Below are 15,971 nucleotides of genomic sequence, written 5' to 3' on the forward strand. Positions count from 1 at the left end.
CTTTTACAGATGCTAGAATTTATAATTCCCTTCAGTTTATTATACACTTAATCTATGAAGACATAGCAAATATTTCCCTTTATTTTAGTCTTCCAACTTTGGAGTCAGAGCTGTACCATTCATGTGAGCAGTTTCTACAGAGACACTACTAGATTTGCCATTCAAACCAAAAAATGTTTGGTTAATCTCCAATAACTGGCTAATAGCTGCCAAAATTTTCACCACTAGACTCAAATTAAAATCTTTTTAAAGCTATACTAATTCTCTCACTACAAACGTTCACACTTTTGGTGTGAATCTTTAAAGTTATCTCATCGATACATACTGATACACTCTCTTCATGAAGAAGCCATTAGATTCTGTTAAGATATCTTTCTGATCATGGAAAAAATTGATTCTTTTTTATTTCTTGCCAAGTTAATTTCTGAACTTTTTCTAATATTTCTTATATTTGCTGTCTTCCTATTCTTTTCCTGGACTGGTTTCAAATGATGGTTACAGTTGAGTTTGAAGGAACAGCAAGTATGTTACTGGGAAGCGATTTAGGATCCCACAGAATTTGCACAAGTGAATCAAAATAAATTTACCTAGAAAGAAAATCTTTAGGTAAAAGCTAACACATAAGTATTAGAAATAAATATTATGAACATTATTAACCAAATTCTTATGGGTAAATGTTTATGCCTTGAGAATTAAAAAACAGCTCACAGGGAGAACAATGAGAAGGAAGTATTTTCTCCTCAGTTTCTATCTACCAATCTTAGGCAAACTTTCCTAAAATGCCTCTTGTTCTGATTCTCTTTTCTCATTCTGAATTCAATGTTTTGAAAGACACAGGTTATTTTAAAATATTCTCCTTTCTCTTTTTGGGCTGAGTACTAAACCGTAACAGGTGGGGAAGAGGAGTTTGATGACTCACTAGACAAGGGTCATGCTGGAGGTGATGAGAAGCAAATAAACCCAGCCTACAGAATACCAGCAAATTTTGTTTCATACTTTTTGTTCTAATCTAATTAGGAATGTTTTCTCTGTCTATGAGCCATGAGGAGAAAAAAGTTTTGAATGAAACTTCCTCTCCAAGTTAAAAACTAAACTTGAAGGGCAAAAATAGTTAATGGTGCCATCCTAAAGTGCCATGCATCTGTCTCCACATTTTCTACATTATTCATCTTAGAGTAGTCCTTGTGTGACAGTAATCTGAAGCGATAAAAAAGAGAAAAGTACCTACGAATTTGGAAAGCTAGAGAAGCTGCATTTGGAAGTTAGGAAAATTTAATAATCAAAGGAAAGATTGAATTGGGAACCAGAATTATAAGGAAAAGAATTCTGGAGAGCATCCATGACCAGGTATGGGGAAACTATAGCCTCAAGGTCACATGTGGCCCTCCAGATCCTCAGGTGTGATCCCTCAACTGAATCCAAGCTTCAGAGGCCTCACCTACAAGAAAAAATATCCTTCTGTCTTTGTTTATAGACTTAATTGTTTTGAAGAGTCATGATCTGAGGATAAGACAACTAATACCATATTTGATTACTTAACAGAGCTGTTTCTTTATGAAATGTTGTAAATATTTAGTATTTGTAGGTTACAAAACTTTTTCTTTTACCAGATGGTATTTTCTCTCAACTTTTCACTTTGACAAACCCCCTGCACCCAGAAAGTTCCTTGTAGAAAGTTCTCAATATCTTCTCTTTATACACATTTCTAGAAACAGGTAACTGATTATTAGAAATAGGTAACTCACTGCAGAACTGGCCATTGAGAACGCTAGCAGAGACAGCCAGTGTCAGCACGGCTGGGTTTAAGGTCAACACAGCAGAAGTTTAGGAACAAGAGTCCCAGGAAAGGTGCATATGGTCTAAGCTCATGGCATTTGCTGTTGAAATTTCACCCAGTCCAGTACAGGAGGGCAGGATGGAGGGAGGACGTTACATTAACAAATCCACATAGAAACATTCTCCAGGCCATAGAGCACAGAAGGGAAAGATATTCCCAATCTCTTTAGCTGAGATGTGTGCAGAGGAAAGGTTGGTGACTCCAGGAAGGACGAACCTAAACCACCTGCTTGCAGATGGACCCATGTGGTCACAGACCATAATGACCATTAGCAGCTGCACCAGGGTGACTGGCTTCAGCCTGAGGTGACAGGGAATGATCTCTAAATCTGGAGTGCTGGGGTTTTGTTTTGTTTTGTTTTTCTCAAATAAACTCCAGGAAAGAGAGAGAATAAATAAATAAATAAATACTTAATAAATCCCTTTATTAAAAAGGATTTGTTGTCTAAAATTTGGATTCAGTCAAAAAGCTACACTTAAGGATCCTGAAGGATGCATGTGGCCCCAACATCCTTGCTACAATTAAAATAGCTGATAAGAATCTATCCTGTTCCTCTTTTTATATGACCTTACACAATACTTACATCCTTTAAGTGAATATTATCAAGGTCACAGTTGCTGTGTACTGTTTCAACTAGCCAACCTTCTGGAGTAATCATGTTGAGGGTTAGAAGGGGTGATTCAGGGATATCCAGGAATTTTGCCACTGGTCCAAGAGAAGGAATGTCATTAGCCCCTGATATCAGTTCTGGTTCCAGAACAAATCGGTAAAAGCTGTTGATAAAATGTAAAATACATATTGTGACAAAAATAAAGATTTATTTTCTTCTAAAAACATTTTGAAATTGAAAATTGCTTAAAAACATAACCAGAAAGTCTTAAATCAAAAAGACTGAAAACACACTATACAGAAGAGTTAATGTTATATATAGTAGACAATTATTTTATTGACACCATTAAAAGACTATGTGTATCATATACCTTTGCTAATTATTTCTTAATGAACATGACAAGAATCTCTTTAAGATATACCTGACTTATATAGGTTCTAGTAGTTTATGATCTATAGTCACTCACTGATCCTTCTTCAAATTTGACCATGGTATATTTGTTAGCTATTTTATTAAATCTTACCACTACTAATAATATGAAGAGAAGTGATAGCCAGAAAGTAATTTCAAGGTAAAATTCTAGTACCAATTTTAAAAGTTCATAGAAACCAATAGGATTCAGTTGAAAACAGTTCCTTAATAGAGCTTTTAGACATATTTTCAGTTTTACTGTATTTTAACCTTAGTATCATATGAAGTAAGCGTAACCCTCAAGTATCGTAGAAGTAAGAACTGTTACTGAGAATAGCTACATCTACTATTTTGAGACTGCAACTGAGGTAGCAGCTGTGCCATAATCCTCTCAAGGCTCACTGGGAGAAAGGCAGCAGGATCTACTTCTAGGCTCATCTAGCTCCTCATGGGCTGTCTGAATAAGGCTGCAGTTCCTTGCTAGTGGTTGGCTAGAGACAGCTCGCTTGCCACAAGACATCTCCAGCCAGAGATGTCACTTCACCAGAGAAGCACACAAGGAGAGTGACATAGAGAAAGAATGTCAGCAAGACAAAAGTTACAGTCTTTTATGAACTAATGGCAGAAGAGACATTCCATTACTTTTTCCATATTTTTTCATGAGAAGCACATCATTAGCCTTACTCCAAAACAATTTATAGAATGTGAATCCCAGGCAATGGTGATCATTGGGAGGCATATCATGCAGATATGCAGAGTAAGCAACAAATAAAAAGAAAAATAGAAGAAGAAGGGAGAGGAGGAGGAGGAAGAAGAGAGGTAAGGAGAGACACAGGAGAGAACAGAGTCAGGAAGTAAATACATAAAACAAGTTCTTGGTAAGGTCAAATGAAGCAGAAATGTTCGTAAAAAACAATTTCAGTGGCAAAGAAGAAGTTAAAGCCAACCTGTAGTGGAAGGTACAGTGAATAAAAGACAGTATGACCACTCTTTGATGAAACTTAGATGAGAAGGAGTGAAGAAGAAAAGTCACAATTCTGGAGGAGAACAAGTTTTAAGTGAACAATTTTTTTTCAACCGAGTAACTTTAAAGAGTGAAATAAAAAGGCTAGCAGAGAGATTAAAAATATGGAACAGAGAGCGTATATAATTAAAAAAAGGATTCAGAACAAATGGGAAAGCATGGGATTGAAACAGGGAGGGACTATTCATCTACAAAAGGGATACTTTTCTCCTCCTCTACAAGGAAGGTTAGGGAGGGATAGGAGGTAAGAGCAGAAAGTTGAATCTTTCCTACTGCTGAAAAGAAAGAGTAAGCTACCTTGCTTGATACTGAACTACTAGTTGTTTATTATTATTATTATTATTATTATTATTTTTTTTTTTTTTGCAGTTTTGGCCAGAGCCAGGCTTGAGCCTACCACCCCCAGTATGTGGGGCCGGCACCCTACTCCTTGAGCCACAGGTGCCACCCTGAACTACTATTTTAAAAAAATACCTTAACTGGGGCAGCACCTGTAGTTCAGTGGGTAGGGTGCTGCCCACATACACCCAGGCTGGTGGGTTTGAACCCGGCCCCAGCCAGCTAAACAACAATGACAACTGCAACAAAAAGAAATGGCTGGGCATTGTGGCGGGTGTCTGTAGTCCTAGCTACTTGGAAGGCTGAAGCAAGAGAATCGCTTAAGCCCAAGAGTTTGTGGTTGCTGTAAGCTGTGACATCACAGCACTCTACCAGGGGGACATAGTGAGACTCTCTCAAAACAAACAAAAACAAAAAACACCTTAACTTAGTATATTATTATTTCAGCTAGAGAAGTTAAATCTTTCTCTCCTGGAAGACTATGCTTGCTTATATATTCAATACAACTACTCTTTCATATATACAGCTTTACAGAGATACCGTGGAAGGGATCCCCATTCCTGTGAATAAAAATTCTGTACTCATGGAAGTAACCGACCTTTCAATTAGTAGCCAAAAAAAAATTGAAGCTTTTGTTCAGGTTTAGGAAGGCATGTAATAAAACTGGAAATACAAAACATAAATGAGAAGCATGAAAACAGAATGAGATATAAGAACAAGTGTCTCAGGGTGGGGAGAGGGCAATGAATAAACTGTAAGTTTTCATTTAAGTTTTCTATATTTTCCATTTTATTGTTTTCCAAATATTAAAAATATTTACCATGTTTCAATAGGCCAGGCATGGTGGCTCACACTTGTAATCCTAGCGTTCTGGGAGGCCAAGGCAGGTGGATTGCCTGAGCTCAGTAGTTCAAGATCAGCCTGAGCAAGAGCAAGACCTTCGTCTCTAAAAATAGCCAGGCCTTGTGGTGGGAGCCTGCAGTCCCAACTACTTGGGAGGCTGAGGCAAGAGAATCACTTAAGCCCAAGTGTTTGAGGTTGCTGTGAGCTCTGACACCACAGGACTCTACCAAGGGTGACAAAGTCTTAAAGAGACTCTGTCTTTAAAAAAAAAAAAGTCTGTTTAATAATCTACAGTATTCTACTATGACAAATATAATTTGAAAAGCAAGGGATTAACTGAATGCTACTTTTCTCTCATGTGTATGCACATATTTTTTTGCTTGTTTATTTAGAGTTATGTAATGAAATTACACAGGGAAAAGTACATTACCAAGCCTTAAAAAACTATACCAGTACAATGGTGCCTGTCCTTTTCTCTGCCTAGTAATGCATAAAGGATACTGAATAGTCCTTTTAGTAACCTATCAGTAAGAGTGGCTCACAACGATTCCAATCTAGAAAGAAAAGGGAAGTTATATTTTTGTCTCCTCTTTAGAAACAGTACTATTTCAACAGAACAGTATTAAAGAGCAGTATCTGTATATAACAATAAACATTTTCTAATCACTGACAGATTATCCTAAACTAATTACATCCTAATATCTAAAAAAGTGAGATGGTGTAATAAAGATTAGTTTGATAATCCAGCACTTAAGAAGTACTAAAAATGTAGCTAAACTAAAAGTGATTTAATTCAACCTTTTCTCTAATTGATATATTCCTACATAGGTATTCCTAAATCATATTTCCAAACACATGAATAAATGTAAATCATATTCATTCTGCAATTACATGGAATCAATTTACCAAATTAGATTATTTTAATTTTATATCAAATTCATACCAATTTAGAGTACTAAACTGACCTTCTGATCTATTTTAGGGAAGCATCTAGTGAAGGAAAAAAGGTCTAATAATAATTGCCACTATTTTCTTCTTAGCATTTGCAAATCTTTCAAAATGAAATTATGCTCACTCAGACTTACCTCTTTAAAGGGGCTTCTGAAAGTTTACCCTTACAGTTCATGAACAACTTTATCTTCATGTTAATTATCTTGCCAAGTACCTAGGAGAAAAAAATTCTCATATTTGACATTCAATAATAATAGTAACATTTACTGTACATTTACTATGCATCAGGCACTCCATTAACACTTTATATACATTATCTCATTTGATTCTCACAACACCCCTCTGATGTAGTTTTACAGTTGAACTTAACACAGAAAGATTAAATAATTGGTAAAAAATGGTAACAAAGGCAGAGGTAATATCTGAACCCGAACAGTTGATTTCAATGTCCAAGGGTTATTCTGCCTGCCTTTTGACTGACATGACTTTCATGGTACCTAAATTTCCTCAGTATTGAAGAACAAATAAAATAATCACTACAACTTTGATCTGTAAATACAAAGTGGCAACCTCACAACAACACTGGCAAGAGTACACTGATTCTTTTGGAACTTCACCTTATATTTTAAGAGCTATAGGAAATTCTTGGCTATAGATAAAATACTCTATTTTATTTCCTTTTTATTTCCCTGGAGTATAGGAAGAGTTATTAATTTTGGTATTCCCCACAGGCAACAAGTGAGTGAAAATTTGAAATCTATTAGACATCAAAGGATATAAAACAAATAGATGTACCAGAAAGAATACAGGAATGATGAAGAATAAGAACACACAGACTAAGGATTTAAGAGATTCAAGTCTTAATTCCCATTCTATCACTTGTCATATTTGCTACTATGGAGGGCACTGAATCACTATTTTTTCAAGTATAAGATGAAACATTATCTATTTTTTCCAATAAATCACTTAAACTTTTTATAAAGTAAGAAAGTTGCTCAGAAATTAAATATGCTCCTACTACCAATGATATAAACAGGGATGCAATTCTACATTTTTTATCTCTGTATAATTCCAAATTTCCTATTCCTAAATTCTACCTTTAATAAAAACTTTGTAATTTTTTTTCTGATTAATGACTTTCCATAAGAATAGAGAATTTATTATTATACTAGCTACACTCCTTACTACAATTACTGGTTACTGTTTTCTAATCAATAATCTGAATAGTTAATCTCACAAAGTACAAATTTGAAGATATAACAAATGCCATAAGAATGGATAAATCAGTTATGGGATTAAGTTTGCCCTAATCATTTCATGCACTGAACAGCTAGAAAGACAATCTTTCTAAAATTATTTGTCTCCATTGAGAAATACATTTATAACAGATACTTATAATTCCCTTTTTCTAATATGATTTGGCAGTGCAAACTAAGTTCTGAGAAAAATTCCAGTTTTACTAAAATATATACCCATGTCACAGTTTGATCATTTACATTATTCACTAGTCTTTATATCCAATTACTTTTGCCTGTTTCTAAAAGTGAAGTCTAATGCCAACGAAGAAGAAGTTTCCAAAATTTTGAATATCCCTAGAAAAACACATAGCCTTCTAATGCAACTAGCTTATTCAAATTTACCTACTGAAAGCTACATTATAATTTGAACCTTTGAAATTCTCAGTAAAATGGTAAGCCATACAATGTCCTTTTGGAGACTAACTGCTGTCTCCTAACATTTGTTTTCCCTCACTTTTTTTTTTTTTTTTTTTTTTTGAGACAGAGCCTCAAGCTGTCCCCCTGGGTAGAGTGCCGTGGCATTACAGCTCACAGCAACCTCCAACTCCTGGGCTCAAGCGAGTCTCCTGCCTCCGCCTCCCAAGTAGCTGGGACCACAGGTGCCCGCCACAACGCCCGGCTATTTTTTGATTGCAGCCATCATTGTTGTTTGGCGGGTCCGGGCTGAGGATTCGAACCTGCCACCTTAGGTGTACGTGGCTGGCGCCTTAGCCGGTTGAGCTATAGGCGCCGAGCCCCCTCACTATCTTAGTAAAGGAATTTTCAGGTTTATGCAGGGCTTGTGGCCATAGTTTCCAGCCTTCCTTCTCATTAAGTGTAGCCAGATGATGGCTACATTCTGGTCAGTGAGAAGTGATACAGGACAGAATCTGTCCAATTTGGGGGTTACACTCTTTTTCTCTCTTTCCTGCTGGCAGAAATACAGAGATGTTAGGAGTTTGACCAGTTAGTGATCACAGGCCACTAGATAGTAGGTACTTCATGATGGCTCAATGGCTGAACAGATGGTACCTGAGTCCTTCATACTGTGCAGCTGCTTTAGCAACTCAAGGCAGCTTACACTTGGACTGTTAGAGAAGAGAAAGAAACTTCAGTTTTGAAGGTACTGTAAATTGGGCCTTTACAGTGGCCAAACGCACTGAATACAACCTCTTCCTTTCCCTCAGCTTTGCCTATTTGGTTAATATTACTTATTATAAGTAACCTTAAGCTTCAGCTTCTCCATCAGGTAGCCCTCACATACCCATTCTAGTCTGCTCAGGCTGCCGTAACAGAATTCCACAGACCGAGCAGCTAAAACAACAGAAATTCATTTTCTTACAGTTTTGGAGGATGCCAATTCTAAGGTAAAGGTGCTAACTGACTCAGTTTCTGGTAAGACCTCTCTTTCTGGTCACTCTTATGACCTCTTTGTCCAGTCTCTCTTCTCACTTGCTTCTAAAGCCACCAGTCCTATCACTCCTCAAGACTTCATTTAGCCTTTATTATCTCTTAAAGGCTTTGTCTTCAGATATAGTCACATTCAGGGTTAGGGCTTAAAATTCCCTGAAGCATATTTCATATGTTGAAATATGAATTTTGTGTGGGGTATAATTCAGTCCCCAGCAACTCCTAGCCCTGGCACTGTCATGACATTTTGTGCATAGCTCTATCATTTCACTTCTGCATTGAAATATGATAATCTATTGAAATGATGAAAGAATCAAAAAAATAAATATTTGACTATACTCAAAAAAAGACTTGAAAAGGTTATAAATTTCAGAATAAAAATATTTAGTCTATATTATCTTACAACCAATAACTGGGCCATCTTCTGTGCTTCTCTTGTCAATGGATCAACAATAGCAATGACATCAAAGACCATATCATTCTCTTGAGGGTTTATCTTTATAATGCTGCCAAAATAGAAAATACAATGAAAGATAATGGGTTGATACAAATACCTAATAAATAATGATTCTAGCTATATATATTCTCATAAATTGCTTTCTTTCTTACTAGATCTAAAGAAATTCTGGTTATTTCACACAATACAATGCAAGTTTGAAAGTCTAATGTTTTTGTCCAACAAATTACAAAACTGGAAAGAATTAGAGAAAATTAAAAAGATTTTATTTTTCATTTTTTTAATTAAAAAATTTTATGAACAAATGATTTTAAAAAACTTTCAAAGAATGAAAGTATTATAGTATTATAAAAATTCTGATATGTTTAGGCCTTCAAAAATTCTCACAGATCATACAGTGTAAGAAAATAAAACCAAGATGCTTTTTTGTTTTAATTATGTTCCCTCAGATTTCAGAATGTTAAAATTATTCATCCTTTTACTAAATTCAGTATTTCAGAAAATTAACATAACAGAGAAGCTTAGGAATAAAACTCAAATTTATCAAGCTTTTTTTTGGTCCCAGTCTTCCTCTCCATACCTCTTTCCCCCTGCCCTTTCTATTGTCTTCCACTGATCTAAATTCCAAATTAGAAGATGGACTAATATTTAAAGGGAAGTGGGAAAATGATTAAAACTACAGAAAAGGCCAGTGGTGGATAATCAATCCTACATTTAATATACTTAAAAGTTAACAGTATGTATTTGATTAAAAGCATAGAATATTCCAAGTGAATTACTCTTTTAACATTATAATCATACATGAAATATTTATTCTGAGATGTATGATGAATGAATTACATATCATACATATTACAATGGAAAAAAGATCACTCAATCAAGTGGTACATACATAAAGTTACAGGAATATTAGTTTTCTTTGGTACAGAAAGGCTTTCTGCAGTGAGAGGATTAAATGCTCAGAAATTAAATAAAAGCTAATATAAACATTCACGTCAAATAAGGGTCCTCTGAATAGAAAGCTGAAAGAAATTTTATTTTATATGCAGTTGACATGATTTGTGTTAAAATAAGATTGGCAGAGTCAGGCCACAGACTTGCTAGATGATTATTGCTAGAAATAAGGGTTAAAAAGTTCCTTTCTTTAGTTATCTTGGTGAAAATTTTATAGTTTACTCTCATACTTATAGCACCGCTGAAAATGGGTGATTTAATGTGTTTTATGTTATGTTATTATGCCTTTAATATGTATTTGTTTACCGCTGCTTTAAGATTTTTCTCCCAGACTATTGCTAATTCTGTGAGGCTGTATAAATCAGAATTTCATAGTCCCAATGTGTATTGGTGAAGAAGATTTAGGCCAGTTTTCTGGGCAGAATCTAGAACCAACTAGTATTACACTCAATGACTTAAGGATGGAACAGAACGTCCTTTTCCCCATGCAATATAAACAACAGTTGCTAACTCTACCTCCATCATCTATTGAAAGTGATGGATTTTGTCTTCAGTCATGAAGAAACTGTTGATTACACTTCATGTCATTAGCCAGGAAGAAGAATGCCAAGCATACTGACAGTCAATAATTACAGCTTAACTCAGAAAAAAATACTGAAGAACTGCTTGAGGTATATGTAGTGTATCTTTCAGATACATTAAACACACTTCAACCACGTCACAGCAACAGGGAGCTGTGAAATAAATTCTGTTATGGTGTTATCAATCTATAAAACAAGTCATCTATGTATATTTTAAGGATGTTGTTAAATACACTGTTCATCATATAGCATCCTCTTTCTGAAGGCTCCTGGGATAAATTGGTCTTTCTTCTCCTAAGAACAGTTATATTTACCTCAACATCTAGTTCATTCTCCTCTCATGAACTTTGGGTGCATAAACTGGAAAAATGAGGACTAGCAAAATTCATAGTATGCTCATGGCAGGCAGACCGGTCATTGTTAGCAGTCTGCAAGGCCTTCTTCAAGATGCTTAGTACAAATCATACACTCTTACCAAACCTGCATTTGCCATTGTAAGCTCCTGGGATGATGGGGAGACTGGTTAGGACTGCCATTTTTGCTTGTGGAAAAGACGTTAGAAGCATATCATATTCACACAGCCTAGGAGTAGGCTAATACAGAGATTTAATAGAGATCCTTTAGAGCTAAGAAAAAAATGTAATTGTGCTTTATCATTATTCACTTTATTCATGATTTCAACTTACCTCTACCCTTTTCTTTCTCCTTTTGCAAACAGTATAAATTTACCTTGTTAAATAAATATCTTATAAGACAAGGAGGAGGAATTAGAACAATTAAATGTATTAATACAGCAATAGTAGCTTTATAAGAACTGTTTCAACAAATTTCTTTGGTATTAAAAAATGACCATATGACACAGAAGCAGAGTGCAAAGACATAATGCTGTTTATAAAAATATGTATCTCTGGCTTAGCGCTTGTAGCTCAGTGAGTAGGGCGCCAGCCACATTCACAGAGACTGGTGGGTTCAAGCCTGGCCTGGGCCTGCTAAAGAAGGCAACCAAAAAATAGTTGGGCAATGTGGCAGGTGCCTGTAGTCTCAGCTACTTGGGAGGTTGATGCAAGAGAATCAGTTAAGCCCAAGAGTTTGAGGTTGCTGTGAGCAGTAATGCCATGGGACGCTACCGAGGGTGACATAGTGAGACTCTGTCTAAAAAAATTAAGGTATCTCACTAAAAATCTGTAAATGAGTACACTATATATATATATATTTTTGGCTGGGGCTGGTTTTGAACCTACCACCTCTGGCTTATAGGGCCAATGCCCTACTCCTTTGAGCCACAGGCACTGCCCAAGTACATATTTTTATAATTATAAAAGCATATAAATGCTCATGATACAATGTACAGATATAACTACAGAAATAATATTGATAATGCATAAATTCAAAGGAAAAGGGACTTGAAACATTTGCTCTTCTTTGTGACATATCAATAATATCAATTATTAGAATAATATTCAAAGGTTTACCGCCATTTTCTAAAATTAAGTAACAATGTGTGATGTTATATAGAAACTTATATGTAAAACTTACCTAGACTTGTAATTTTCTTTGATAGAAAAGAATCAGAAGCAATTTCTTTGGTAGATAAAAATGTGATGTTTGTGATGTTTGTGAGTGAGTTCAGAGAATCTTTCCATGGACCCTCCCTCTATTCCTCTGACTTTAGTCACACGTGTGTGTTTTGTGTTGTAACAGAGGGCTCCCATCTTCTGCAGGATGCCCACTATTTAGCCAAGAACAGAGGCAACAAGGGCTGACAAAGGTGTCCATCCAACCCCGTGGATTTCACTTGCTCTTGATTCTTTCTCTTTATAGCCATCTTCTTAATTGCTTGCTCTGTGAACTTTAAGCTCCAGAAGTTTAAGCTACTGATCAGAAGTCAGTAGCCTTACAGAGACTGCTTAACCAGCTCCTGTAACTGTGTAAGGTCAACTCCTATAAATAAACCCTTTACAAACAAAGTCTTATCTGTGCTCCTCATATACATACAAATACACATATATTTGTACATGTGTGTATGAACATACTTACATGCACACACATAAATAGTGGTGCGACTGCTTTGAGTGAACCCTGATTATAGAGTCTAGCATTGCTAATACTCTTCTACTTTTCATAGAGAGCACAATCCAACAAAGTCTGTAGTTCTTTAATAAATTAATATCTCCCATCAGGTTATCAAGTCTTAGTGGCTTGCATGCTCCATGTCAGATAGGTGTTTGCATCTCTCTCTTGATTCATGTGTGTTGATTTTTGTAGTTTATGTTTCAGGTTCAATCTTATTTCTTTTATTTCCAAATTGTGATAGGTACTTCACTATTTACTTAATAAATAAAAATAACATGGGCGGCACCTGTGGCTCAATGGAGTAGGGAGCTGACCCCATATGTTGCAGGTGGCAGGTTCAAACCCAGCCCTGGCCAAAAACTGAAAAAAACAAAAACAAAAGCAAAAAAGCCCCAAAAAAACAAATGGCCATCATGTATTAAATATCTATCTTATACAAGGTAGTAGGCCTTGAACCTTGAACTTTATGAACCTTGGAGTTCATAAACCCCTAAACCAGTGGTTCTCAACCTTCATAATGAATCCTAAGGCCACGACCCTTTAATACAGTTCCTCATGTTGTGGTGACCCCCAACCATAAAATTATTTTCGTTGCTACTTCATAACCGTAATTTTGCTACTGTTATGAATCATAATGTAAATATCTGATATGTAGGATGTATTTTTATTGTTACAAAGGGGTTGTGACCCACAGGTTGAGAACTGCTGCCTTAAACAATAGGGAACATCTTCTATATTTCAGGTTAAGAAATTGAGGTTAAGAGATGTTAGACTATTTATGTGGTAAAATGGGACTGAAATGCCAGGTTTTTTGACAGGAAAGCTCATGTTATGCTGCACAACCTAAGCCAATGTAGATAAATATATTACAGTAATAATATGTAAACATATAGAAAACAAAAGAATGCTTAAATTATATAAGAGAATCCAGAAAAGGCAGTTCACTGACATTTCATGTTAAAAGAGGGCAGGCACTAGACACACAAATATCCACACACTTCATACATACTTATAAATATTTATAATGTCCCAGAAGTAAATAAAAATATTTGGACACTTGTTAACTACTGTCACAAAGTCACATCATACACTCTGTATAAAGTAAGGCAGCAGGTGAAGAGCCAGCAGGACACATAACGGGAAGGCTAGAGAAAGAAGTGGACACTACAACAATAAACTATAAAAGAGCAAATGCTTTGGACATTTAATATGGTAGTAAATAGTGCCAAACATAAAAATCCTAAATATAACTTAATAGAATAGTACCATAACTAATGTTTACCATGATAGTTTTGAATAATTTGTGGTAATTATCTTATCATGGGGTATTTAAAATATTTAAAAAATTGTAAAAAGAATTTCATTAAATGTTTAAAAGTACTGAATCTTAGTTATCTGACAAAAATAAATGAAAAGTTCATTCCCAACAGTGTTTGAAAATTTCTCTCTAGAAAGTTATTTTTCTCTGAGGATGATAATACTATATATGTGTGAAAATAATGAAAAGACTGTCCTACAGCTAAGGCATTGCTACCTGCAAATAGTAAGCACAAGCGACTTAAGATTGCTTCTACCATAGAAACAAAATCCTATAAGAAAATGTCAGCATTTTAAGTTTGTAGTAAGACAATTTATCTCAGTTTAGTTTTTTAAGAATGGAAATGAGAATAAGATCACATAATAAAACAAGTCTATATTTACAGTGTCTAATGGATAATTTTAATTCTAAGTGGTCCCTTCTGAGGGCACAGATAATTTTAAGTATGTAGCTGGAGCTTGATTGATTTTATTTAAAATATCTTAGAGGAGCTGTGTGCTACAGAGAAATTATAAACTAGTTAATTATTTTTTAAAATTTTCTCTTATTTGGTTTCCACTTTTTGCCTTCACAAAATTAAAAAGGCTTAAAATTGAATAACAATAACAATGTTTAAGATAAGGACTAGAAAGCCTCTTAAAGAACGAATGCAGATAAATACATTCAGAAAAGAAATGAGACAATTGCTGCAATGAATATTGAGCAATAATAATAATAATGATAATGCAAAAAAGTAACATTCACATTGTCAGATAAGAGTATGTCTATCACAGAATGCTTTGATTCTGAGGTTCAGTATGGAGTGATCAGTTAACTTATTTTTTAAGTTTATTATTCTAAAACAGTATTTCTCTGATGTCTAACTTCCAAAACCTACTTTTTGTGAGATAATAATAAATTTTTGACCAAAAAAAGTGTTCCATGGATACATAAGTTATCTGATTGTTGGATCAACTAAACGTGAAGTTTACTTTTCTTTGCTTTCTTTTAATGGCATAAGTTCTCAGAACAATAATATAATGATACACATTAATCATCTCTAAAAGGAATGACCTGGTGCACCTGAAATTTACTCAGTCAGAAAAACAGTTTACCCCTCATATTGTATTTGTTAACATCCCAGAACGGTGTTCCATAGAACATGATTTGAAACATGCTGTTGTAAAATAATATCAATTTGAAATTTCATAAGATACATGCAGACCACCTGGTATACAGGTAAACCTACACTGAACTAATTGGAACTTTCTAGTAACTGAGCCTTTTATACAATGAAAATATAAAGACAGTATTTGTAATGATTATCCTTGACATTCAGCAAAAGTTACGAATGACCTTAAGCATGACAAAAAGACATTAACAATTAGACAAATCATAACAGGTACAAGTTACTTAAAATATCACATCCTACATACAAATCATCCTGTATTTACTAGTACATATACCTGTAACTTATTTTCCTAACACTGCCAAATACATTTATTTTCTAATAAAGAACTTTTCATTCTACTTTAAAATTTACCATATTGTTTTTTATTTTATTTATGTAATGTATTACATTTATGGATTGATGTATGTTGAGTCAACCTTGTAACCCTGGGATAAAACCAACTTGATCATGAAGCATAATTTTTTTGATGTATTATTGAATTCTGTTTGCTAGGATCTTATTGAATATTTTTGCATCAATATTCATTAATGATATTGGTCTATAGTTTTCTTTCTTTGTTGGGTCTTTTCCTGCTTTTGGGATCAGGGTGATATTTGCTTCACAGAATGTGTTGGGGAGTATTCTTTCTTTTTCTATATTTTGGAAAGGTTATATAATATAGGTACCTGTTACTCTTTGAAGGTTGGGTAGAATTCTGATGTGGAGCCATCTGGTC

At 34.8% G+C, this 15,971-nt stretch overlaps 1 protein-coding gene across 1 annotated transcript in view; it reads right to left on the minus strand.

Moving 5' to 3' along the window:
- UGGT2 (UDP-glucose glycoprotein glucosyltransferase 2) overlaps window positions 1-15,971 on the minus strand; it is a 191,992-nt gene that overhangs the window by 41,136 nt on the left and 134,885 nt on the right. Inside the window, exons 25-27 of the mRNA XM_003789625.3 lie at window positions 9,106-9,208; window positions 6,150-6,229; window positions 2,421-2,610 (exon numbers count right to left, since the gene is read on the minus strand). Coding sequence (XP_003789673.1) covers window positions 2,421-2,610; window positions 6,150-6,229; window positions 9,106-9,208 — 373 coding nt within the window. The remainder of the gene's footprint in view (window positions 1-2,420; window positions 2,611-6,149; window positions 6,230-9,105; window positions 9,209-15,971) is intronic.

Source organism: Otolemur garnettii, unplaced genomic scaffold (assembly GCF_000181295.1).
Source record: "Otolemur garnettii isolate 467f Iridium unplaced genomic scaffold, OtoGar3 scaffold00034, whole genome shotgun sequence".
Classification (NCBI taxonomy): Eukaryota; Metazoa; Chordata; class Mammalia; order Primates; family Galagidae; genus Otolemur; species Otolemur garnettii.